At 48.9% G+C, this 23,597-nt stretch overlaps 7 protein-coding genes across 7 annotated transcripts; 3 read left to right on the top strand and 4 right to left on the bottom strand.

Annotated features, from left to right (window-relative positions):
• Positions 1-344: 344 nt before the first annotated feature.
• BDV37DRAFT_275688 (uncharacterized protein) lies at positions 345-1,745 on the bottom strand (the record flags this gene model as incomplete). Its single annotated transcript, XM_032085437.1, has 5 exons — positions 345-612; positions 702-1,033; positions 1,113-1,264; positions 1,365-1,494; positions 1,554-1,745. 5 exons carry the CDS (start codon positions 1,743-1,745, stop codon positions 345-347), a joined length of 1,074 nt encoding a protein of 357 aa, XP_031936297.1.
• A 452-nt stretch (positions 1,746-2,197) lies between these two features.
• On the bottom strand, positions 2,198-4,223 carry BDV37DRAFT_15811 (aminotransferase-like domain-containing protein). The gene is made up of 4 exons (XM_032079106.1): positions 3,895-4,223; positions 3,810-3,843; positions 2,591-3,750; positions 2,198-2,494 (listed from the first exon to the last, which is right to left on the bottom strand). Exons 1-4 carry the CDS (start codon positions 4,039-4,041, stop codon positions 2,237-2,239), a joined length of 1,599 nt encoding a protein of 532 aa, XP_031936296.1. The 5' UTR covers positions 4,042-4,223; the 3' UTR covers positions 2,198-2,236.
• A 92-nt stretch (positions 4,224-4,315) lies between these two features.
• Positions 4,316-6,376, bottom strand: BDV37DRAFT_15815 (uncharacterized protein). Its single transcript, XM_032079107.1, has 2 exons — positions 6,266-6,376; positions 4,316-6,208 (listed from the first exon to the last, which is right to left on the bottom strand). The coding sequence occupies exons 1-2, from the start codon at positions 6,318-6,320 to the stop codon at positions 4,590-4,592; spliced, it is 1,674 nt and encodes a 557-aa protein (XP_031936295.1). The 5' UTR covers positions 6,321-6,376; the 3' UTR covers positions 4,316-4,589.
• Positions 6,338-7,711, bottom strand: BDV37DRAFT_15820 (sulfotransferase family protein). The gene is made up of 4 exons (XM_032079108.1): positions 7,661-7,711; positions 7,331-7,600; positions 7,104-7,270; positions 6,338-7,033 (listed from the first exon to the last, which is right to left on the bottom strand). Exons 2-4 carry the CDS (start codon positions 7,413-7,415, stop codon positions 6,488-6,490), a joined length of 798 nt encoding a protein of 265 aa, XP_031936294.1. The 5' UTR covers positions 7,416-7,600; positions 7,661-7,711; the 3' UTR covers positions 6,338-6,487.
• Positions 7,712-8,806: 1,095 nt separating this feature from the next.
• Positions 8,807-9,958, top strand: BDV37DRAFT_275683 (uncharacterized protein; the record flags this gene model as incomplete). The annotated part of the gene is made up of 2 exons (XM_032085436.1): positions 8,807-9,768; positions 9,853-9,958. The coding sequence occupies 2 exons, from the start codon at positions 8,807-8,809 to the stop codon at positions 9,956-9,958; spliced, it is 1,068 nt and encodes a 355-aa protein (XP_031936293.1).
• Positions 9,959-11,498: 1,540 nt separating this feature from the next.
• BDV37DRAFT_15762 (uncharacterized protein) lies at positions 11,499-16,278 on the top strand. Its single transcript, XM_032079095.1, has 2 exons — positions 11,499-11,647; positions 11,706-16,278. The coding sequence occupies exons 1-2, from the start codon at positions 11,612-11,614 to the stop codon at positions 15,756-15,758; spliced, it is 4,089 nt and encodes a 1,362-aa protein (XP_031936292.1). The 5' UTR covers positions 11,499-11,611; the 3' UTR covers positions 15,759-16,278.
• A 4,596-nt stretch (positions 16,279-20,874) lies between these two features.
• On the top strand, positions 20,875-22,808 carry hexA (putative Woronin body protein HexA). The gene is made up of 2 exons (XM_032083378.1): positions 20,875-22,281; positions 22,343-22,808. Exon 1 carries the CDS (start codon positions 21,541-21,543, stop codon positions 22,240-22,242), a length of 702 nt encoding a protein of 233 aa, XP_031936291.1. The 5' UTR covers positions 20,875-21,540; the 3' UTR covers positions 22,243-22,281; positions 22,343-22,808.
• Positions 22,809-23,597: the final 789 nt, after the last annotated feature.

Genomic DNA, 23,597 nt, shown 5'->3' with positions numbered 1-23,597 from the left:
GGGCATATAGGACTGATTACGAGTATTCTCCCTGGGATGTCGCGATGCATTTGTAAGAAGCTTATTTCCTATAGTTTCTGTGACCTCGGTTGTTTGGGATACTGCAGACTGTGGAGTATAATGCCTAACTCCACCTATGACATCACATAGTGCTTGGTTCCTAGTTGAAGCCTGAAGAACTAGATCCTCATGTATATATATATATAACTGTTTATTTTAACTATCGTCATATGCCGCGCTATGCTTGTAGACTGTATTGGGAATGGGCTGATGTACCCTTAATCAGTTCGTGGTCTTAGGCAAACAATACTACTTTCTGAAAAAGCTTACCGATATACCCCCAACTATAAATGAGGCTTTGCAGGCCGCTGAGTATCCACTGGCTCCTTCGTATACTTCATCCACTGTGCCGATAGGACCCTCCCGTCCTGTTCTGACTTCCCGCTGTTATACTGGCATTCCCAAAACACTTTTTCTTTCAGGTACAGTTCCAGTTGTGCCTCCAGCCAGAGCGATATCAGCCGCGCTGTATCCTGCACCTTCTCCAGCGGCGCCATTTGGGACGAGCCTGGGAGGACCTCGGCGTGTACGCGTCCGGCTGCCACGCCTCCGCTGCCCCCCCAGTCCCGTCCCGATACGCTCGAGTTTATCCCCGCCGCCGCGCAGGAATATTAATATGGCTCTTCTCCCCGAAGACAAACAAGACTGACGGCCGCATGTACGGTAGGAACTCAAACGCCATACACGACCACGGGCACACAGTTACGTAGTTCGGATTGTGATTATCGCCTTCCTTTGTCGTAACGGCGAGATCGGAGTTTAGGAAACGCTCCGTGATATCGCTACCCGCGTGTGGGGTGGGATTGAACCACAGATACGTCCAGGCCTCTTGCGCCTTGGTAGTCGTGAGGGTTACGGTTCCCGAGGACGACGTTGGAACGCGCCGCAGCCCGAATCGAATGTACGCATTCACTGCCCTCGGATCCCATCGGCGCCAGAATGCGTTCCTGCGAATGTGATTCTCCGCGTCTTGCTGCGAGGGCCAGGCATCGGGACGGGAGCTGGTCCACAGAGCGGGACTGTGGCCCCCGGGGCTGGCTGGGACTTTCCACTTGGATCATGGGTTCCAGGAAGACATGACTGTGTAGAAGTCGGGGATGCATGATCGATAAATGCACGAATTGTGAGCAGCTGAGGCTATGAGCGACTCCTACGATCGGAGGTTGGATCTGGTCGCGGAAATGGTTGACCATGAGTAAGAGATCTCAGGAATGATCGAACCAGTTGGCTATTGAGTTCATAGTATATATATCGTGAGTAAAGAGACTGGCATTGGGCTTCCCCGTCAATGGGTAGCAGCTTACGGTCATCTCCGAGGATTTGCTCGTTTAGCACACCGCTAGCCCCTTGATGAGAACAGTCCGCCATCCAGATTGCCTTAATTTTCACGCGGGTCAATCTGAGCAGATCATCCCAGATGGGCTCATAGCACTCCTATCGAAGGAGGGTTCGGATCTTAGTAAATGTAGGTGCGGATGGGGTAGGCTACTCACTTTGGGAATTCCATTGGCATGTCCAGCAATAATTGTAATATCGTCTGGGCTAGGGTTGAGGTTGTTGAGCGGGATATACTGCTTGACTGCTAACTGCAATGGAGGGTCAACTCCTTTCACTGCATGGTGATACTCCCGAATGGATTGACACGGGATGGTGTGCTCTTTGACTTGAAACTGAGAGGTTGTCATCACAGCAGCTTGATCTATAATTCTTTAGCCTCCCTGGATAAAAGGGAGACAGCAAGGAGAGACTGGTGGGGAAGAAGAGCCCGTCACATATTTTCCTGATCCCTGCAATCTCTCGGGAGAGCCTACCAGGGCTGAGCGTTAGTACTAAGCACTAATACTAACAAAAGGGCTCTCAGGAAGACTTTTCAGCCAATTCGTCTCGGTCACTCAGTTTTCTACACCTCCAAAGTCTTAGCTTCTACTGTTTCTATAAGGCGATTTCAAATACTCTATTACCTCGATGTATAACTGTCTTCTGTATCTAAACATTATAAAGTTGGTTTGTATGAAGTACGAAGAACTAGGATCCCACTCGTAGACCAAGTTCCATTATACCATTTCCTATTGCTAGGTGCTATACTGGGCCATTGTTAGAAATCCCCAATATAACCTTCTAATTTGTGGCCTGGGGTGACATCGTCGACCAGCCACCTGTACACTCGGCATTGCATCTACTCGATTTGATATGACTGGCGGATCGCCTGGCCCAATCGCTGAATGGCAGTGCCCATCGCTTCCTCACTGGCGCTTGCAAATGTTGTGCGAAAGAACATCCCACTCGCAGACGTGTTCGGCTCAGCGCGGAACCAGGCACCGCGAGTACAAAGGACGCCATTGCTAATACCCTGAAGGAAGATCTCTTCCTCAAGCTCTTCGATGGAACGACTGGGGTATTCTGGGTGTTTTGTATGGTCTACCTTGAGCCAGAGCTGCAGTAGTGCGTCAGTGAATGTTCAAGGAACTTATAAGAGCAACTAGTTGCCGTTCTTTAAACCAAGGAGATAAAAAAGAAAAGAAAAACTTACAAACATCCCAGCTGTGGGCGGTGTCCAACTAACAATAGCTTTGGGCAAGAACTGCTCGCAAGCGGCAAGCAGCATATCCCTCCTACTGGTGTAGTTGTTTTTCAAATCCATCAGCCATTTCAGGTATCCTTCATGTCCCCAGGTCTCATCAAGCAGCTTCCAGAGCATGAGTTGTGAGATCCCACTTGGGCCATGGTTGGCGACCTCAGCGTGGTTGATATATCGGTCGACGACTTGTGCGCTGGCTGTAATCCATCCCAACCTTGATCCTGGCATGAGTACTTTGGAGAAAGAATCCATACGTAGTACTCGGCCGTCGACGTCAAGGCTTAGATACGAGGGAACAAGCCCGGTCAGAAAAGATTCAATATCTTCGGGAGACTTTGCAGCGGTGCCCTTGCCTTGGTAGGGAGGCATTTGAATGAAGTAGTATGGTTCATCTTCAATGATGTAAATGTCATGCTTCTGGCAGATTGCGTAGATTTCGCGACGTCGCTTGAGGCTTTGGGTCGCACCCGTCGGGTTCTGTCCTGAGGGAACAGTATATAGGACATGTGGCTTTCGGGCGCCACGGACCTTTTCATCCCAAGAACTGAGAAGGCCATCCATACTCTCCGGTAAGAGTCCTTCTTCGTCCATTTTGATGCCAAAGGCTTTAATACCCTGGGGTGCAAAGGTTTCAAGTGCGCTGGAGAAAGTATACTCTTCTGTAAGGATGGAATCATTCCGTCCACGGTCACAAAGCATGCGGACCGTTTGCTCAAGGGCACCGGTGCTTCCGACCGTCAGACAGACTTTCCAGTCGGCATAGGGCGGGTTGGAGACTAGCTCGGTGTGCTCGGTAATGAAGCGTGTCATCTGGGGCGAACCCGTTGACTGCCCATAGTTCAGTGCGATAGAGAGGTCATACTCTGAGAGCTCATTATTAACGTCATACTTCCCAATGTTTACAGTCTGGACTGTAGGACTGTCGGGCGATAACGCATCTTTCTCGGCAAAATACGGCGGTTTGGGCACACGAAGTGTACATTCATAGAGCGGAAAGTATTCGCTGGAGGGGAGCCCACCCCCAAGAGAAATCAGACCCGGGGTTTTGAGGTAGCCAGCGGTTTGTTGAAGCACACAGGGCAATCGTGCCTTGCATTCAGAGCTAAAATGGGCTTAAGGATTTAGTCAGCAACTGAAGGTGTTCAAGATCATGTGGGAATTGAGGCCTCACAGTCCCAGCACTTAGCTTTCGGTTTTCCAGATTCCTAGCTTTCGTGTTAGAGAATTTAAGATGAAGCCTGAGTAGATGGTCTCACCTTAGCCTTGAACAGGTCACTATTAGATTTAGCAGCCACGCCAGCGACGAGCTTGCCAGCTTTGGCTCTTCTTTCGTAGATCTCGTTCAGAAGTCTCCATTTTTCAGGAACTTCTGTGCAAGCCGATTGAGTTGCAGAGTGGTCCATTTTAATATCGACCGGAGACCCGTTCGTAGAGGCACTTTGTCGTCAGATTTGATAGCTCAAGAAGCGGCTCAAACGTTGTGAGCGAGCCCATTTCCGGGGGCAATTGAATATTTAAACGACGCATATTGTGCTGTTCGCTCATGGTTCGAAACCGGAGGTCCCTTGAAGTCGGTGAAGACGCAGTACGTGGTCTGGCGCGAGATAAGCCTTAAGGCGCAGTTTAGTGGAGAATGCGCCCTAAGGCTAGCTTATCAGAGCCCACTCAACCCATTTTCAGCAAATAGCCAACAAGCCTGTATCAGAATAAGCTCGAGTTGCCCCACCTGGCCTCTCGGTTTCCTCTTGCTCATTTTACGAGTACATTGGAAGAGCGATGTGCCTTTAAGAGGGTGCAGCCGTGCAACGTACTCTGAGCCCCACTGAGTCACCGCGCTCATATCACGTATAAAGAAATGGGTTCGGATAAACGGTGATAATCTAGAATATTCGGGAAGCTAAGTATAAAAGTCCTTGTGGCGCTGCACTGGAGAGCATCAATCATTTACCATTCAAATCGGTGGAAGGCACTGCCTCCGAAAGGCTGCCAACCACTCGTTATTATCTGCTACGGTTTGCTCCCATGCATCTTTATCTCCATATACCAGCCGCCGGGATTCATCTTGAAACATCTTATCGGTAGGAAAGATACCGTTTGCGATACTCTGTTGTGCGAAACGGCCTAGGCGGAAAGTCACCCATCTCATATAAGATGTAGGTGTGAGGTCGAATAACGGGTCACCCTCCGAGGCGACAGCATCCAGTTGTTGATCTGAATATATCTCTCCATTCCGTTGATAGATCTGGGACAAATGATCGAGTGTCGCTGGGTCGGTCGCGGAGAACGGTACCATGCTCTTAGCTTCAGACGCCAGGAGGTAAGGGGGGAAGGCATTCTTGATTTGAGCCGCAATGGATGGCTCAAAGCAATGATCGCCTTTCCAGTCGCTCATGGTCAAGCCCTGCCGGAAATGACCCGCCAAATGATCGGCACGAGCCTGCCATGAAGGTAGCTTTTCATCACAGAAACCACACCGAGAAGTGACTAAGGGGGGCTCCACCTTCCAGTCTTCAATGGTTGGTAAAGTCTTAAGATTATGAAATCCTCGAAGGTGCTGTACAAGGTGGTCCTTTCGTCTAAAGAAACGAGGTTCTTGAGCGCTACGGCAAGCGCTATGGTTATGGCTCTCTAGATGATCGTCAGTCGGATCGAGCAAATTGCAATAAGCACAGTGGTTTCTGCCTGTCGAGGACAATATTGAACCGCCATACGGGGCACAAGCCCATTGGTCGACGTTTAAGTGGAGTGATTTTTCGTGGCGAGTCCAATCATGCTTCCTTCGAAATGTATCGCAACAGAACGTACAATGGAACATCCGAACGTCGCTTGTCTGTACGGCAATATCATTGCGTGTCTTTCTTACTCGGCCTCTGAACTTGGGTACTGGACTTCGGCGGCTGACTGATTTCGATGATCTGGTCGATGCAACTGAGCTTGAAGAGAGACTAGTGCCGCTCTGAAGGCTTGCGATAGATTCCGCTCTTCCACCTGAGCTCGAACGTACATGCCTACGAGTAGACATTGTACGCAAGGCATCCGCTATAGCCGACAAAGATGCTGCTTCGGTTTCTGGAGGACTCTCGCGCCATCTCTGCATCGGATCCATACCGCTCTCTGATAAGATAGATATGGGCGTTGATAAAGAACTTCCAGTTAATCGGCTGCGACTGTTACTTCTGCTGCCAGATAGACTTGCATTTGAGCTATCAAAATCTCGTGAAGCCATGTCGGGTTCAAAGAAACTCAGGTTCTGCGTCGATGTTATGCTAGGTGACTGTTGTAGCTGTCCATCATAATCACTGATAAATTGCGGCTTCTGCAACTCCGCTGCATTCCAGATGTCAATATTGTGGGTGTCGTAAAAGCTGTAGGACGACCCATCATCCAGAAAGTCGTTCAACTGCGTCTCGGGGAGCGCAGCCTCTTCATTGAGAGGGCCGATATCGAGTGGTGCATGTTGCACATATCCAGGGAGGGATGTTATGTGGTCATCAGATGTCACATAATCATAATTCTGATAGGTATTGTCCCCCTGCAGCAGAGCCGACAGAAGACTGTGGGGTGCTTGAGCTACAGATACTAGTTAGGGGATACCACTTTCTCGCAGGGTATTATTTCGATACTCACTATCAGGATACACACTATCATGGTTAGTGATATTCAGGTCACCCTGAGAATCCATGGGGTGCTAAAGTGTGCGGAGAGGAAGTAGTCGGAGGATTGAAGGCGGAGGCAAAGTCACTAGGAGTCAACTCGGCGATTCGGCCTTTTGCGCTAGTCTGCCCCACCGAACCGTTGATGAATTTATTTATCGATAAGGTCCACGTTTATCGATGACTTAACCTAATCTCACTCATCTCGAAAGTACCCCTGTCCCCAGTAGAACCCATGCGCCAAAATCCACACGCAGACAGCTGCTACAGCTACATTTCGAATGCTCCTCCCAACACAGTCCCTCCATCCCCTCGCAGCAGTCCTCATAAACTGTGCCCCTGTATGAACAACCGGAAATGGTTCCTTGGGCTCCTCCACCTCCAGAAAATGGCACAGAGGTCCCCATCCTTCCTGCACTTGATACTCCAGCAGTCGCTCTGGCGGCACAACCTTCCGAACATAATTGTAATGCTCGACGAACATCTCCAGGCATCTCTTTCCTTCATCTCCTCCCCAGATCTCATCCCACAGAGTAATATGATGCTGCACGATTGCTCCTGCGTAGTGCGGATCCGTGTATGCCAGGATTCTCCAGGATGGCCATCGCGCGGCGGCGAATACAGTGTCTTGCATTGATTCGAGCCATCTGTATGGATCGCGGTAGTTTAGTATGACCTTTGCGGTGGGGTAGGCGGCTATTAGTTCGTCAACCAGGAGGCAGCAGGGGGTATCGATGATTGCCTATTAGCTCCTTCTCTCAGACATGAAGGGAAGTACAGAGAGCTGAAAGGTAAGGAATGGGGTGCGGTACGTCAAAGTCACTGGTGAGCTGGTCCATCTCGTCGACTTCGAGAGGATAGCCACGGCCCAGGTATTTCGCTTGGAGGCCTTCGGTCCACCGAGGGAGGTGACCGAGCATACATCGGTCAGGCCAGTCGTAGGGCTTGTATCCCAATTTTTGGAGGGCGGCGGTGAGAGCTGTTTGGTGGTTGTTATCTTGGTATTCCAGGGGACTGTGGGGGGCTTGCTAGTACTTACATGACGTGCCGGTGCGGGCTAAACCAAGGATCAGTACTTTCATTTCCCGGCTTCGGGGTTCTCGATCGTGCGGAAGGTTAGCCATTATTGATGGGCAGTTTTTAGTGAAACTTGATGGGGAGGTTCAGAGAATCTTTCTGCAAAGGTGTAGTGAATTATACTACGAGGGGGATTGGCAATTGAAGGCAGATATGGTCACACAGTTCTCACGTAGCCTCCGCTAGACAGATTTCACAGCGATAATACAACCCGAGACCCTCAGCCTCTGGCCTGGGAATATCGATGAGAAAAGAGATCGGTTAGTCTGCAGAAATAGGAAGCCTTACATACATCTGTTCAGTAGGATGACACGCAGACCGCACTCAGCGACCTGTCCTGTCTCGTTGTAATATGAACTGAAGTAGTCAGAATGAAGTATTTTCGGATCTTTACCTCGATTGTGTTACTCAATTTAATTCAGAGAGGTGGCTGACCTTGGCCACCGTAAGCTTAAGCAGATAATTACCATTGGCCAATTCCATGGGGACGCCTGTCATATGACAGCAACCAAATGAGGCCCTTGTTGAAACTCGGAATGGGGCGACCAGAGGCTTGATTTCCTGTGGTTCTGGGTTATTTCTGTAGAATGGTGTCCTGGTTGTACTTCAGAACACAATGCGTGGCAAACTATTATCCTTCCTAATCAATGCTTGACACGCATAAGAAAGTGAAGCCGCTAAATGGCATGCATCTCGTTCTATCCAATTTTGGCTATAGCTAGTGCCTGAAAACCCAGCATCAATGATTGTATAACAATTTATACTTTGAACCCGGGGAGTTCAAGAAGTCACACTATCATTAAACAGACATATTACCATGTAATCATTGGTTCCTAGTAGCTTGGTAGAAGATGATCCCATGATTATCATTGAGTTATACCTCATAAAGCCGACTATGGCACCTCGGCTAACGCCATGTCTAGCCCCTTGGAAGGAGCATTGAATGGTAGGACGAAGCTGTAAGCTTACTCAAAGTTAGCATATGAAGTTGGCTATCTGCCTGCTCCATTCCCTTGGAGGCCTCTTTAACAAAAGTTGTCATAATAGAAAACCCCTCTATATAGCATATCCTATCAATTTATGGCCGCAGGGTACATAATAAGATTTCGAAATGTCTTCAACCGTTGAATATTGTCTAAAACATCGCTCCACAGCTGAGATTACCACGTATCCTGATTCTCCTGCTAATGGCGCGTTCTCAGAACTCCTTCTCCCTGCTATTATCGTGCTGAACAAGAGATATTACCCTAATAAACATGGATCCGCAGCTACAGTGGGAACTGAGGCGTTATCGATGTCCGTCGTACAGGCATTCAAGAGCATGAAGGTCTTTTGTGGCATCATCCTCTACCAAAGGGACGAGACTATTGATGAACCATCCATAACCATCCAAGTTATTAACTTCAATCCATGTGCGATACTCGCGTTCAATTTTAACATGAGCACCCCTAGCGTAGAAAAGGCCATGGCTCTTGCCGCTAGCACGCTCATGGAGAACTCTGGCTTAGAAGGCACTCCCATGCTCTATCATCAGACAGATACCCTTCTGGAATATCATCCCTATGATTTGCCATTTTGTGTCACTCATCATGCCCCATTCCATCGGCATTTCTCTGAGGTTTTCTCTGAGGAATTGGCTGCTCACGCGTACGGGGATGCAGGTAAGGCGGAGCACCTGGCACGAAAGCAAGAAATAGGGTTAAAGCTTCTCAAGCGCCGGGGAGATGGCCACGTGCTGCAAATTTCACGTTTACAGAGGAAGCTTCTCTTGTCTTACGGGGTGAACGCAGCGAAGATCAGGGAGATATGTCCTTCCATCCAACTCTCTAATCCAAGCTACCATGTCGAGAGCGAAATTGCAGAGATGTTCAACACCGACCGGATTACGCTGTTCACGGCAGTTGCTCGAGTTGATTACTTCAAGAATGTTGATCTCCTCGTTGATGCAGCGGTAGCTTTGTGGTCACAGAATGTCGCTGTGAGACTGTTTATCGCCGGAGGTGCCAGCATGGACAGCGTCGAGCTCCACGAACTGAGCAAGAAAGTTCCCAGACAGTTCGCTCAGTATGCAACTTTCAGATCCAAATTATCTCGAACATCACTTCATGCTCTGCTCCGCCTTGCAAAGGATAGGGGGGTTTTCATCTGTACCTCTCGCTATGAGACACTGGGAGTCACACCCTTGGGGGCAGCCCTAAGCGGGGTGACCACGCTCATCGCCGATTCTGGTCACGTTGAGGCGTCAAGGTATTTTCCAGAGAGATATCGTTTTCGGCCAGTCAAAGAGGAACTATGTCAAGTGATTTCACACTTACAAAGTCGAAATTTGGCGTCCTTGGGAGAGGTGCTTCGATGCCATGTGGAAGCCCAGGTCTCCGATCAACGATTCCAGATGGACTTGTATAATGCTTGGGCAGAATTTTCGCTGCAGTCGAATCCTATGCACCTCAATCACTCCCATGCCAGGGCAATGAATTGATCTAGATACAGCAACTTGTTCGTCTTCATATTGGTCTGTTCTGCCGGAGGATCACTGAGTGCTGAGGCCAAAATCAGGCCCTCTATTCATTTTATCCGCGAGGAATGGTAGTCAAACACAAATCATCACCATGCCTCTCAAAAAAGAAAGCAATAAGAATCCACTAAACATAGCAACTCTTACCGCTGTCCTTCTAGTTGAATCTACGCGGTATCCTATATCTTTGTTCGTCTGGTGTCCTTTCACTCTGTCCCGCAATGCCTTATCATTGGGTACAGCCTCACACATTCTTTCAATTAGTATATGTACCTATGTTTGGATAATCAGACTGTGACTGGTGAAAATCGAGTATGTAAAATCCTAAACTGATCTGAGTCGAGGATCCCAACAAACGTCAACAACCACATCAGATGAAGCACTCGTCTCGATAAGTAAAATGTCATTGCAGGGTCTACATGTTGCAAAAGGTAAGTCAAAGGCCAGGCAATGTTGATACTCCAATTTGCCAATGTAAGAAGGATCTTGTTGTTTATCGTGAGATGTTCATTCCTATTTTCCTCACAGAGAGTGGTGTAGACCGGGCTAAGAACCACTAGTGCCACCTACTGAAGATGTCTCCACCCCGAAATGCTAAGCGCCTCGAATCAAGCCGCCGCTGTGTATTCTGAATACAGCCGTCAATGGCCCTAAACCCTAGCATGGATCCTATACCAATGACTAGCCATGAGTCGTCTTACCAAGTTTCATCAAGGAAAGTCTTGGCAATGGAAGAATGCCAAACAATGAAAGTCATATCGATAATTTCAACCGATATTCAATTGGAAACACGTTGCAGCCGGAAAATGATCTGCAACAAGCGAACCGTAGTTTCTTGTCCAGGAGTTTAGATTGAGACCAATGACCCCTTAGGGAGTCTTCTAAACTTCAGATATCAGCGCTACTCAGTACTCCGGAGTACATGAAGCAACTCCAACCATAGGTTATTGTTTCTTAGTGATCTCGTAGCGAATTTCTCCTTATTAACGAAATCGAATAGCGCGGGATTATTTACAAATAGACTCTCTTTTTGTAGGTATTTACTGTGTATCGCATGTAGTGGGGATTCCCTTACCCTTCTACGAAAATCCGATATGATGTATAAAAACGTTATTCTCGGGAAATAGATCAACCCTTACAGGGAGTTTAAATTTGGTTTCCTCGAGCTAATACTGTTTAATTAATGTATGCAGCAATAATAAAAAAAGTTCTATGTTCCTGCAGTTGGTTTCTGTAGGTGACAAAAACTAAAATTACTCAGGGTCCAAAAAAAACACAACCTTAAAAACCCATATTTATCCGTTAGTTTCGTATTGATTGCCCGATTTGCAACTCCACCGTCATGACGCAAGTTCCAGACTTTGTTCCTTTTGCTCTCCGCTCCCTTTACTCGTTACTCGTGCTTCTTCCTTCGACCACTGACTTCATCATTTTTACTTGGACACGGATTAACTAAAAGCAAATCCATGGGGCATTGGCTTCCTCTCTTAACCTTGTTTTAGCTCTTACTTGGCGAACCCCTCGAACTTCTTCCACTCACCGGTTTTTATTTCCTTGTGTTCCATCCCTCTCTTCTCAGTCAACAACGCAGAACCCGTCAAAACAGTCGCATTCTTTTCAAAGGCCCCAACCATTCTTTTTGCCGGGGAGAGAGGAATAATTACTCTTAACCCTGCGTGTCTGCCTGACGGCGACACGTTCTAGGGGTTTTGGTCTTGGTCCGCCAAAATGTTCCGGAGACGAAGGAGCACGTCGCATCATCAGGTATGGCAAGCTAGTCTAACACCATGAACAACTAATAACTAATGTCTATCTCTAGCAGCCCCTTTCGACATCTAATGCGCAATCGGCGCAGTCTGCCGCCTCCCATGCTTTCCTCAAGTCTCAGCCGTCCTCATCGAGTCTTTCATCTGCCGCCGCTGCCGCTGCCTTACGGAGTCTCACCCCCACTCCGACTCCAGTGGGAAATGTTCAGACAAAGCGAATGATCCAGCGGCGCGCCTCCATCGCCTCCCAGTCTAGTATCACTGGCAGCTTGCGCCCTTCTAGCCAAAATACCCTTCGTCGAGCTAATAGCTCAAGCTCTATGAGCAACCGGACCTTCCGGGATCAATCCCCTCGCCGTCCGGCTTCCAGCTCCGGTCCAGTTCCCATCGCTCCTCCTATCCCTTCGATCCCCCGGGAATATGCGACTCGGACACCCCCAAATCGGCGCTCAGTTAGTGTCGGACCGACCTTGCGACCAACGTCACCTGTGAAACGGCAGCCATCAGGTCGAGGAGTGAGCGTTGACCCGGCTGCCAGAGGCTCCGTTAGCCAGCCATCAGCTCGCGGCCACGAATTGGACCATATACCAGAGCTCCAGAGAGCTGGAAGTAGAAATTCGATCAACTTCTCCTATCCGATGAACTCTCGGCCCAACTCTCCGGCCTTGGCTTCTGAGCCCCTTGACAGACGGGACACTTCGGCTTGTGCATCCCTAGCTGGCCAATTATCATCCCCGGATTCCCCGAGGACTCAGAAATCCGCTCTGCAGACTGCCAATACTTCTGCACGGAGGAAGACAAGGGGGGTTCTCTCGGGCAGTCCTGGGAGAAGCGTCCAGCCGGTAGACACCGCGGTCCTTGCAGCACAAGCAGCAATCGTGCCCCGAAGCGAGGAAGCGGCATATCAGTCATCCCCTCCTCGCTTAGCTGCGCCTCGAGATCAGAACACCAGAAATCTGACATCTAAAGCTCCTACAGCTCGAGAGACTGGTGGTCGGTCAGTACACGACCAGCCAGGTCAAAATCAGTCTCATGATCCTGTGTTCAGTCAGCAGCTTTCAGAAACGGATCATAAACAGCCACCACGTCCGGTTCTAACAAAACGACCTTCGACCGTTCCTGAAGACTACACAGGGGAGGAACGTGCAGAAGCAGACACCTCAGCGGAGGGGATCGAACATGCGCCGGTCGAGCGTTCCTTGCCCCAGACCAGATCAACAGTCCGGACACCAACACCTGAAAAGTTAAAGGATCTATCGCCGAGTTCTATTATCAGCTCGCCAGAGTCTACTAGCTCAATCGGTCCTGAACGGGAATCCCGGCTGTCGCAGGCTCGCCCGCCGAGCAGCAGTCCAGGGAGATCCACCCGCTTCTCCGATCAGCTCTCGGTTATGGGCCTTGTTGGCGAACATCTGCACCAACCCCCTCCCCGGTCAGTTTCTCCCGCCAAATCAGCAATGAAGAATCCGAGAAAATGCTCACTATCCCCTGATGGAAGAAATGGGGCAGTGCTGCGGCCCGGGCCAGCTCTTAGCGAGCTCTCGGATGGGACATCTGCGGGATCTGATGAGGGTTCTAGGCTTGGGTTCCGAAGAAAACCTGTCAAGGTTAGCTTTGATGACGAGGCAGAAATTGTTGGGGTGGCTGCAAGTCCACCAACCTCCCTAGAAGATATTGTTTTTGAGTCGCCTCCAGTGAAGCCCAAGGGGAAGACAAGTTGGTTTGGAATTAGTAACAGGAAATCTGCTACCGTGGGGTCGGATGAATTTGATGAAGTATTCAAGCCTCGGCCTGAGCTCCCCTCGTTTGGTAGCATACGAAAGACTAGGGATGGTGAGCTGCGAGAACCTGCCCGGCAGGATATGAGTGATAATGAATCGACAACTTCCTCAGATCCTTCTGTGTCTCCAGTCTCCTTCTCGAACGACCATGCCATTGGAGCTATCATCTCAAATACACAGTCACGAGACGCCAACCCCGATGTACAACTCGACCAAACACCATCACTTACCCCTGCGATGACGGCTCAGAGTGGAGCACCCATGTCGGAACTAGGCGAAAATAGTTGTGTTTCAAAACAAGACACACAAACTAAACAGGATGCTCGGTCAGTATCATTAGATTCACGTCAAGAGAAGAAGCTGGGGACCAGCGAAAGCTTGGCAGTCCCTGGGATTGCAGTTCAACCAGCCACCCCAGAAGGCGAAAGAGGGCGGTCGAGCCTTGATTGGTATACAGTACCGGGAGGATTTCCGCGGTCGTCTTTGGAGTTTGATAACACAATCCACGACTCTACTAGGCGGAAAGGCAAAAAACATGCCCCAGGTGACCCTGCAGCTGATGCGACTCGGAGCAATATGAGCGATGAAGACGAATCTGGCGAGAGCATCTACAGTGACGCTGAGGAAGGACTTGAGGGTGATGGTTTTGGTTCTATCAATGCTGTGGTTGATGAGCCTACGTCCACCCAGTGCAAAGATGCAGTGGAAGTTAATATGACCACGGATAACATACACAGCACTGACCAAGTACCTCCGAGCTTGGCTGACATTCCCCAAACCTGTCAAATTGCTCGCCTGGCAAATCCCGTACACACTATATCCCTCTCGCCGGTTCCCGAATCCCCAAGCTCATCACATGAACGCCTTCCGTACTCGTCTCCATACCCGCCGTTTCCCAAACGGTCCAACAGTAGGACGAGTGCGCGAGAAGCCCCCCGCTCCTCTATGGCTGCGGGTACAATAAGACGGTCTATGTCTATGTCAGCAGACGCTCCCGACAGTCGCCATGCGCATGAAACAACTAATTCAGTTGTTCATGGCCCGTTACAACCACAGTCTGGAAATGTTTCCAATCAACCGCGTCACAGGGCTGGCGATGAACAGATCAAGAAGCGACCCGCTTCGTGGGCCCCAAACTTGCTGAAAGGTGCCCTTGATGACGATCTATATGTTAATGGGAAAGGCCCCGAGCCTCAAAGGCCACTATCAAACGGTAGTGATTCATCCAGCAGCTTCAAGAGATCTAATCGCCCCCGGACAGACTCCCCGCATACAATACGACGGACTCTGCGAGGTCCCTCAAGCAGCCCCCCCAAAACCTATTCTCCTCAATACACAAAATCACCACCTCCCAATAGCCGACCTCTTTCATCTGGTTCAGGTACCGGTGCTCTGCGTGCTACTCTGCGATCGAACGATACTCGGCGTGAGAAACCTGCTTTCTTCTCTACCGGAAAAGTGCAGAAGGCCAGGATTACAAAGGCTTCAGGAGCATTATTCACGTCACGATTCGCGGAGTCGGATGATGAGCAGGGAACGAGTCAACAGAAATGGAAAAGTCGATTTGAGGATTCGAGCGACGATGAAGAACGTGTGGTGAATAATCTCGCTCCCGTTCGCGGCATACCCCGACGGGCAGGCGCCCATGATGGTGACTCAACAGAGTTAGAGGATAGCTCTGATAATGAACGGCCTGGCTTGATTTCTAGGGCTACCAAGGCGAAAGAAAGTGACGTCAGAACTGCTCGAAACCCTGCGCTTGCCGCGGTGGCTAAGTCCCGCGGGATGTCCGAGGAAGAAATGGAGGATTTTCTCCGACAACCCAGTGGACGCAAAGGCAGTCTATTTCATCGTTTAAGCATCCGAAAACCTAAAGTACCGTCAGAGCGCGGGACTTCCCGATCTCGCTCGGAAGCCAGGAACGGTTCTCTAGATCCTGAACAAGTGCGGGAGAACCCTGTGCTTGATGATACTCGGGGAAACACCGTCACAACAATAACTACAAACAACACTAGGCCATCCTCCTCTCCCAGGCGGCTCAAGAGGGGAATCTCCAGATCTTCGAATGGCGATAGTTGGCCCCTCCGCTCCAATCGCAAGGAGACGGACGCAGGTGCTCCGCTCTCTGCTCTGCGTTCTTCTGAGCGACCCCAAACGGCAGATGGAGCCTTTCAAAATGGCAACATGGTGTCAAAAGCCATGGATGCTAGCACCAAGAAAGCTGATCTAGCTGGTACCAATACCACAGATGCCATGGACGTGGAATTCGCCACCGGTCGAAAGAAGCGATTCCCTCGACTCCGGAAGGCGTTTGGCCTACGAAGCTAGACGACATGGTCTGCTTTGTAGCATGCATTCTATTCTTCTTCCAACATCTATGGACTATTTACTTTAATATATGACTTTTCCTCGTTTGTTTATTTATATTACATCTGCCTGCTGTCTCTGGCTAGAGGGCTCCAGGTACAGGGAGTTGGTGGAATAAGGGAACAAAAACTAATGAAATACGGTTCACCTATATACGCTTTCGGTGGCCGAGATTTCTCGATACCACAATACTACTCTAATACTGCTATTTGATACCCCTATTGGAGATGATATTCCTTGGCTAGCAGACCTGTGCCGGTCAGATACCAGGAATGATTCTCTTGATTTGATCTGACTTCATTTGTGATCCCTTACATTTATTTATGATTTGTATAATGAAATTTTGGGTCCATTGTTGCTAATCTATAATTAATTACTTTTGTGTGATTTTTCTCTTTTTGTCTCTTTTATTGTCCATTGGGTTCATATCTGGTGGCTCGCCGCGTGCTGGAGGCAATTGGGCGAATAAAGAGACTAGGGCAGAGATAATGGCATCTTCAATTCTAATATAATTGAATATTTACTCTACATTACCATCCCTTTTGGCAAGAGACGATAGTGATGAAGTCTCATATCGAGGGTCGATGGGTTAAGATCCTTGCGCATTACCAGAAAATAGCCAATTCATTTTCCCATTATCATCTAGTCTTCCTCCAGGATATCGATATAGATATATATATATATTATCTTAAATCATAGACCTCCCTATAATCAATCAAGGAAAGAGCATAAATTCCAGAGAGCAACTAATGAGTACTATACTCGCCAGGCACATCTATATAAAATTAATTCAACGTGTGATCCCACCATCTATGAGTTGAGATTGTCTATGTAGTAGCCCTAGTCAACGCCCCGTCTAGCTGCTATCTCAACGCAAAAGTCAAAAGTTGACAGATATACTGGTCGTCTCGCAGCCAACCCAACACGATAAGTATATCATGCTGCACACTTGACTGCTTAATTCATTGTTATCAAACTTGTACTGCCGGCTAAGCGTCTTCTATTCTAGGATTATCACGAAGTTCTGTATTCGCATTTCTATGATATAACACGGATATATAAAGAAGGATAACTGGGGTACTATTCTAGTATCGAGACAGTAAATATTGCCGAGGAACAGGTTGGGGAATATAATGCTTCGCATACTCCCTAACATAGATGGTAGGCACTGAGCGGTGGGTAGAAGAGGGCCAGTCTATAATCCACCAGCGAGTGTTGTTTAGTGGAGGCGAAGAACTGGTGTATATACAATTCGTGTGGGTATGAATGCTACCGAATCAAGCATTACTAACTACGCTCGTGGGCTTACCTAGTTTGTCTCTTCTCTGTAGTGCAGGATGCTGATAAGACAGTTCCAGTTGCTGTGATACCATTTACCCTCACGCAGAGTTCTTTCTCGAAGGTGCTTTCCTCTGCGTTGTTCACAAGGATGAAACTGGGTCATTTACTTGCGATTAAGAAGAGGACAGTGGTGTGAAGTAGGGTACTATAACCAGCTGTTAACTAGGTATAGAGGCATACTTGCTGATATAGGTGGAATCATGGACTGTGTTCAAACTTGACCAGGTGCATAACTCCTTTGTTGCCCCTCTGGACGAGCCCATCTTGCTTGTACAGTAGTATGCTGCGGTCAGTACGTAGCGGGCATGGCTTGTTGACCTTTCTTCCGGCGCAGAGGCAAAGGTTGTGGCCAAAGGGAAGGATTCTTCGGACTTCCCCACGCCGAGCAAGAGGCTGTATAATTTGACACACAGCATTCGCCATCTAACCTGTAACACCCTGTGATGCAGCAGCATCTTGGTTCTTAGGAAGCACAGGTGGGCCATGTATCCCTCAGCATCTCAAAAGTGATCCAATCACAAGTAGATGTTCTAACAGAGACAAAATCGTGAGAGTCACCTCATGCCACTCAAATACCCGCAGAACCCCTTTCTTGCGGCCAATTGATAGTAATGAGGTAGCTGGACATGCCCTGGAAAGTATCATTGATAATTTGAGGAGCCGGGGCGCCGAACACCCGGACATGCTGAGCACCCCAGTGACCCATGGACCTAGGTGGGCTGCGGTGTTTGCAATGGCTGGCTGAGCAATAAGCGAAATCAATTGAGATCGCAAATATGGAGTCCTCGCTTGTAGTCTTCATAAATGTGCCGCCGGCATTTCAAATCTCTTTTAACTTTGGTACAAAGTCTGCTGGGTGGTGACGCTGCTATCCACGCTAGTCACCATTGCGATCTAGCCACTATGGGGCTTTGTATGAAGGAGCAAGGGGCTAAGAGGATCCATTGCAACATAGAAACAATAGCTATGCTTTCATACTACTTCCGTTCGATCACCGATGTATATCACGCCGCGGTCAGATGCGGAGAGCCATTTCGTATACAGCGCCGCCTGCTGTGTTAGTATACAGCTCGGAAGGGTCAGCTCTACTCCAAAGAGCGATCCGCGGGAGGCACTGTATCAACAATATCTACTCCGTACTGCCTCCAAAGTTCAAACTAGTGACATCTCCGGCAATTCGGCCAGCCGCCGGCGGAGGACTTTCTCAGCCCAGAGGCGATCATCGTCAGTACACGGTTCTAGAAGGCACGAAGTACTACCTACTACAGAGCTTGACTCCTATCTTGGGCTTTTACGTACTCCGTAATGTCTCTCTCTTCCTCTGGGATGATGGATCGCCCACTGTGGTTCACTTCGGTTAGCCACATGTGGGGAATTGCGGCAGTGAGAGGCTTAAGCAACTTTTTAGTTCTGATACCGCGGACTGTTCGGAGTACTAATCACACTGTACACCGTACTATGATCATTCGCGTATCTGGCTTCAGCTGAGAGTCAATAGTACCCAATATCAGTCTCCATCGCTTGTGGAGGAGTTGATCACCACGGGGAACCTGATTCCGGTAAGATTTTCGGGTGCTCTCCACTCTGATCGATGGGGACGATGAACTCTCTCCACAAGAGGAAGCAAAGGTACATAGCCAGCCACCTAAATTGTATTCGATGAGGGCAAGGCTAGGCCTGTGGCTAGCAATTCATGAATCATCAGACAGCTGTGGAAAAAAAAAAAAAAAAAAAAAAAAAAAAAAAAAAAAAAAAAAAAAAAAAAAAAAAAAAAAAAAAAAAAAAAAAAAACCCAAAAAGAAAAGCCAATGCACGGGACCCGTTGAAGAGACAAGGTTCAAGGGAAAAGGCGAGGCTGGCGCGCGGGCGAGCAGCTGTAAATCCAGAGCAATCACGATCGATCTCGGACGCACACCAAGTGGAGCCCAGAGCCGAGGGTAACACAGGCGGCGGAGCAGTACAACTCCAATGATGAAGTTCCACGAAGGCAGGTAGCTGAAAGGAGCTGCACAAGCCGACGGTAGACCCGGCTCTGATAGGTTCCAGCCCATTGCAATAATTGACTCCCGGACTTCCATCGTAGAGGAATTGAGGTCAGCGACAAAGTCGATCACCTCACATTTCAACCCGTGAAGGACGAAGGATTATGACCATGAGCCGATACCCGTAGGCTACCAGCGTCGATCACCTGGAGCTCCGTGCCAAGGGATCCAGATGCCCGATTCGCCCCGGAAGAAGCGAAGGTTGCCATGGAGATTCGAAAGTGGGTGCTGGTCAAGGTGATTCGGGAAAGCCTCCATTCAGCCCGCGTAAAATTAATTGATGCGCACTAAACCACGTATCAGCCCAGGATTTCAAAGGCTCCCGAACTATAATTGGTGAAGTGCATGTGAAGAGTCTTAGCTCTCACAGGAAAACAAATTAGCCACCCTCAAGCTCATTGATAGCGGTGAACGCCGATTGGACTAACTGGAGGGGGAAAAGAGAAAGTGGATGAGGTTGGATATATATAGCCGGAACCTTACTGCTTCTTTACGTCTTTTGCACTCGGGGGGTGTGCTTGATACGAAACATGTCATTAGACAATGACTTGGATGGATGTATTGGGAGTGTATCAGCTTCCTAAACCGGAGGATGGAATGGACCTCGGGAGAAAAGGGCGGACGGGCGAAATTTTCAGAGATAGAGAGACAATTGAATTGATAAGATGAACTTTGACGAGGGGAGAGGTTGGTTCCCCCACCCCAAATCGGGGAAAGCGCCGTAAACAAACGCGTGTTGTCAACAACAACCAAACCGATCGTAATGAGAATACTTGGGAAATGGTGTTATTATTTCAGCTCATGCATTTCCCAACCTCTCCTCCTCTTCTTTTCTATCCATACTTATCCTCTCAACTTCTCCCCTCCTCAACATTCCTCAAACCCTTAAGCTTATCTCGCATTCCTCTCATCAGGAATTCGTCTCCGCTTTTATACTTTTATAGATCTATCCATCGGATCTATAATCGCCTCGTTCACCTCCACTTTACTTTCCCCACGAGAAAGACTACCCCCTAAAGAGTCTTTTCTTGTCTAGCCTTTCGTTCGTATCAGTTCGAAAGGCATTCGAGAAAAGACCGCCAAAGGACAGCCAATCTGGACTTTGACGCTCGTGTCCCCATCCCCTTCAGTGTCTTCCCGTCGTCGTACCGGAGTGACGCTGTTCCTGAGCCTACTCCTGAAAGAGTAGAGGGAGAAGTCAACCTCGATCGTCCTTCGCACGTCGAGCGGGAAGATACTCGAACCTCTGCTCCTCTCCCAGATCCTCGTATCTACGGAAAGGAAGAGATCGATTTACACGTCCAGCGCGACTCTCGTCCTATCCCGCCCCCTGCCCCCCAGCCTGACCAATACTCGGTTTACACCGAAGACCGCTTCCAGCACCAGGAGCAGCAGCAGCAGCAGCAGTACAGGCCCTATCCTGAGGTCGATCTCGCGCGTGAACGGTATGTTTATCGGTTATTCTGCATCTGAGCTCACTTTTGGAGCTCCGATGTTCGTGAACTATTGATTTTCTGATGGCAAGCTGCAATTGCCCCGGTTTTTTTCTGATATCATGTGGAAGAACCGGGTCAGTTCGCTTGCAATCAGCTCGCTTGTATTTTTGTCTCAATCTCTCTGCCCCGATTACCCTCGGCTTCGGTGTATTTCTCCGTTTTGTTTTTGTTTTGTTTTGTTTTGTTTTTTGGTACCCTTACAGGTGGGGACCGGGGTTTATCCACACCAAGTGGAGAGGGTCAACAAGCGGTGTCACAACATCAATGGTGGCTTCAGCTGGTCGGGGGCTAAGGCCATTAGTTCCCAAAACTAATTACGTGGCACCAAAACAAAACAAACCAAATCATGGCACAGATCATATTCTTTTTCAAAACACTTTGCCCGCCCCCAGCCTCTCGTCCCCAATATAATCACCCAATCACCTCGTCCCCCAACCTCCTTCTTTGTATCTTGATCTAACTTCACTTGCCTTTAGCTATCGTGAACCTACTTCTTCGGTCCGCTTCCAAGAGACCCCTAAGGTTTACGATCAGGAACTTTCCAACCAGCTAGACATCACTGAGCGTGAATATCGTCGTCGTGTCAACCAACCGACCTACGACGTATACAACGCCAACGCTAGCTATCAACACTCCAGTGTAGAGTCCTACGAGAACCGTCAACCCACCTCGTACGACCGTGTTCCTACCCACCCTAAGCTCAACGTCTCGTACGACCAGGCTTATCAAGCTCCCGCTCTCGACACCTACGCCGGCTCTTCTCTCAGCCAGCGTCAACTCTCTGTCGAGCCAGTCAACCCTCCTGCCTCTCAGTTCAAGGCTCCTAGCACTACTACTGTAGTTGATCATCCCCCAGCTCGCAAGATGGGATACTACGACGACGACGGTAACTACCACTCCTTCCGTCGTGGTGTGGAACGCGCTGCCGACCGCATCATGCACCCTTTCCACCACCATGATCACCATCATCATCATCATGGTGATCATCATGGTGATCATGGTGACCATCATCACCATGACCGTCAAGATGTCGTCGTTGCTGACGATCGCGGTCCAGTTTCCCGTGAAGGCGGCCACCAGTCCGTCCGTGTCATCGAGCCCCGCAGCGGTGGCCGTAAGAACGCCGACTCCGTGCCCATTCCCTGCCACTTCATTCGCATCGGCGACATCTTGATCCTCCAGGGCCGTCCCTGCCAGGTCATCCGTATCTCCGTGTCGCCCCAGACCGGCCAGCACCGCTACCTCGGTGTCGATCTCTTCACCCGCCAGCTCCAGGAAGAGTCCAGCTTCATCTCGAACCCCTCTCCCTCGGTTGTCGTCCAGACCATGCTGGGCCCTGTATACAAGACCTACCGCATCCTCGACCTTCGTGACGGTGAGATTGTTGCCATGACCGAGACCGGCGATGTCAAGCAGAACATCCCCGTTGTGCCCCAGGGCAACCTCTTCCGCCGCATCAAGGATGCGTTCGAGGAGGGCCGCGGCAGTGTCCGTGCCCTGGTCATCAACGATGGTGGCCGTGAGCTCGTTGTGGACTACAAGGTTATCCACGCTTCCCGTCTGTAGATCATTTACCCGCTTTGGTTTAGCCGGTACCTGGTTAAGGTTAGTCTATCCGCAACATCCGCAACCTCCTTCGCTTGGGTCAGGGGTACTGACGTCACAGTCGTCTATCTGAACGATCAATCACGACCTGAATGTTGTATCTCCAATGGATGACTATGGATGGAAGTGGCCCTTTTCTTGCAACGATTTCAATATGCTTCAACTTGTATGATGGCCTTTTGTACCTAGCAACGTAATTTACTGGAATTGGTTCATGTAAATTTTACCTTGGTCATAGTTGTCTTGTACCTTTATTGGTCTATTGTAGCTGTGCTTGATGCATATAAGCCGTACGAACTATAAGTCAAAGCTCGTTATTATCGATCGTCTCCCACTACTCATACATAGATTTCTTGCACTCTGTGGTCATGTGATCATAACGACCTGTAGGAATAAGCGCACATCACCAACTTTAATTGAGACCGCAAATTAACTAACAATATCATAAACTTGTATGCTAATATTACAAATTTGTTTTGTGCTAGCCCTTGCTTTCTCTGTATCTTATGTGCCATACAAAACTAACCTCTTAAACTCCCTTATCATTAGTCTTTCCTAAGTCGCTGAATCACAGCTCCTATCTGTATTCGGTCCTGCGCAACCGTGCAATATATATACAACTACATGTCAGCACACCCACCCAAAGCAATTAGAAAAACCAAATGGCAATGCCTATAAAACATATGGGGAAAGAAATAGAAACTAGATTTATTGAAGCGCTTGCAAATCTATTTGATAGAACTATCCGTTGGCCCCGTTTATATTAGAACAGACATAGAATGTCGATTCCTCTGGCTAAATGCCTGTCGGTTTAGACCCTTATGAATGACTGATCTCTTTACATGGAAATAATTGTTCCCGAGAGCCTTCCATAGGATCCTTGCCACTGCCGGAGGGTCTAGCCTGTGTAATGTTAGGGCCAGTAGGAGATGCTGCTAGTGATATTAACATAAGTATGTAGATTAGATTCTGGGCAAAGCGCCATGATAAAGGTTGTGTTTTGGATGGAGCAGATGGGTAAAATCGTAGAATTTATATTTCACATAAAAAAGAGCTACAAGTATCTCAGCTTTAACACGTCAACGCGTCCAGGGAGACATCAAGGAGAGAGAGAAAGGAAAGAGAAATGTCCGGATGGGTTACCCGGCAAAGACCAAAAGCTAGCCAACCGATGAATGCAGCCGACCAACACCAAGACCCCCGTACTGTATTGAAGCGAGGAAAGAAACCGATCAAGATATAAACCCAAGAGAAAAACACCACGCAGGGTGTTGACATGAATGAAAGGAAATGATCAGACCGTGTGGTGAACGTAA

The sequence above is a fragment of the Aspergillus pseudonomiae genome (assembly GCF_009193645.1).
Source record: "Aspergillus pseudonomiae strain CBS 119388 unplaced genomic scaffold BDV37scaffold_107, whole genome shotgun sequence".
NCBI lineage: Eukaryota > Fungi > Ascomycota > Eurotiomycetes > Eurotiales > Aspergillaceae > Aspergillus > Aspergillus pseudonomiae.
The sequence above is the reverse complement of the archived record's forward strand: the minus strand, read 5'-3'. Positions and strand labels throughout refer to the sequence as shown.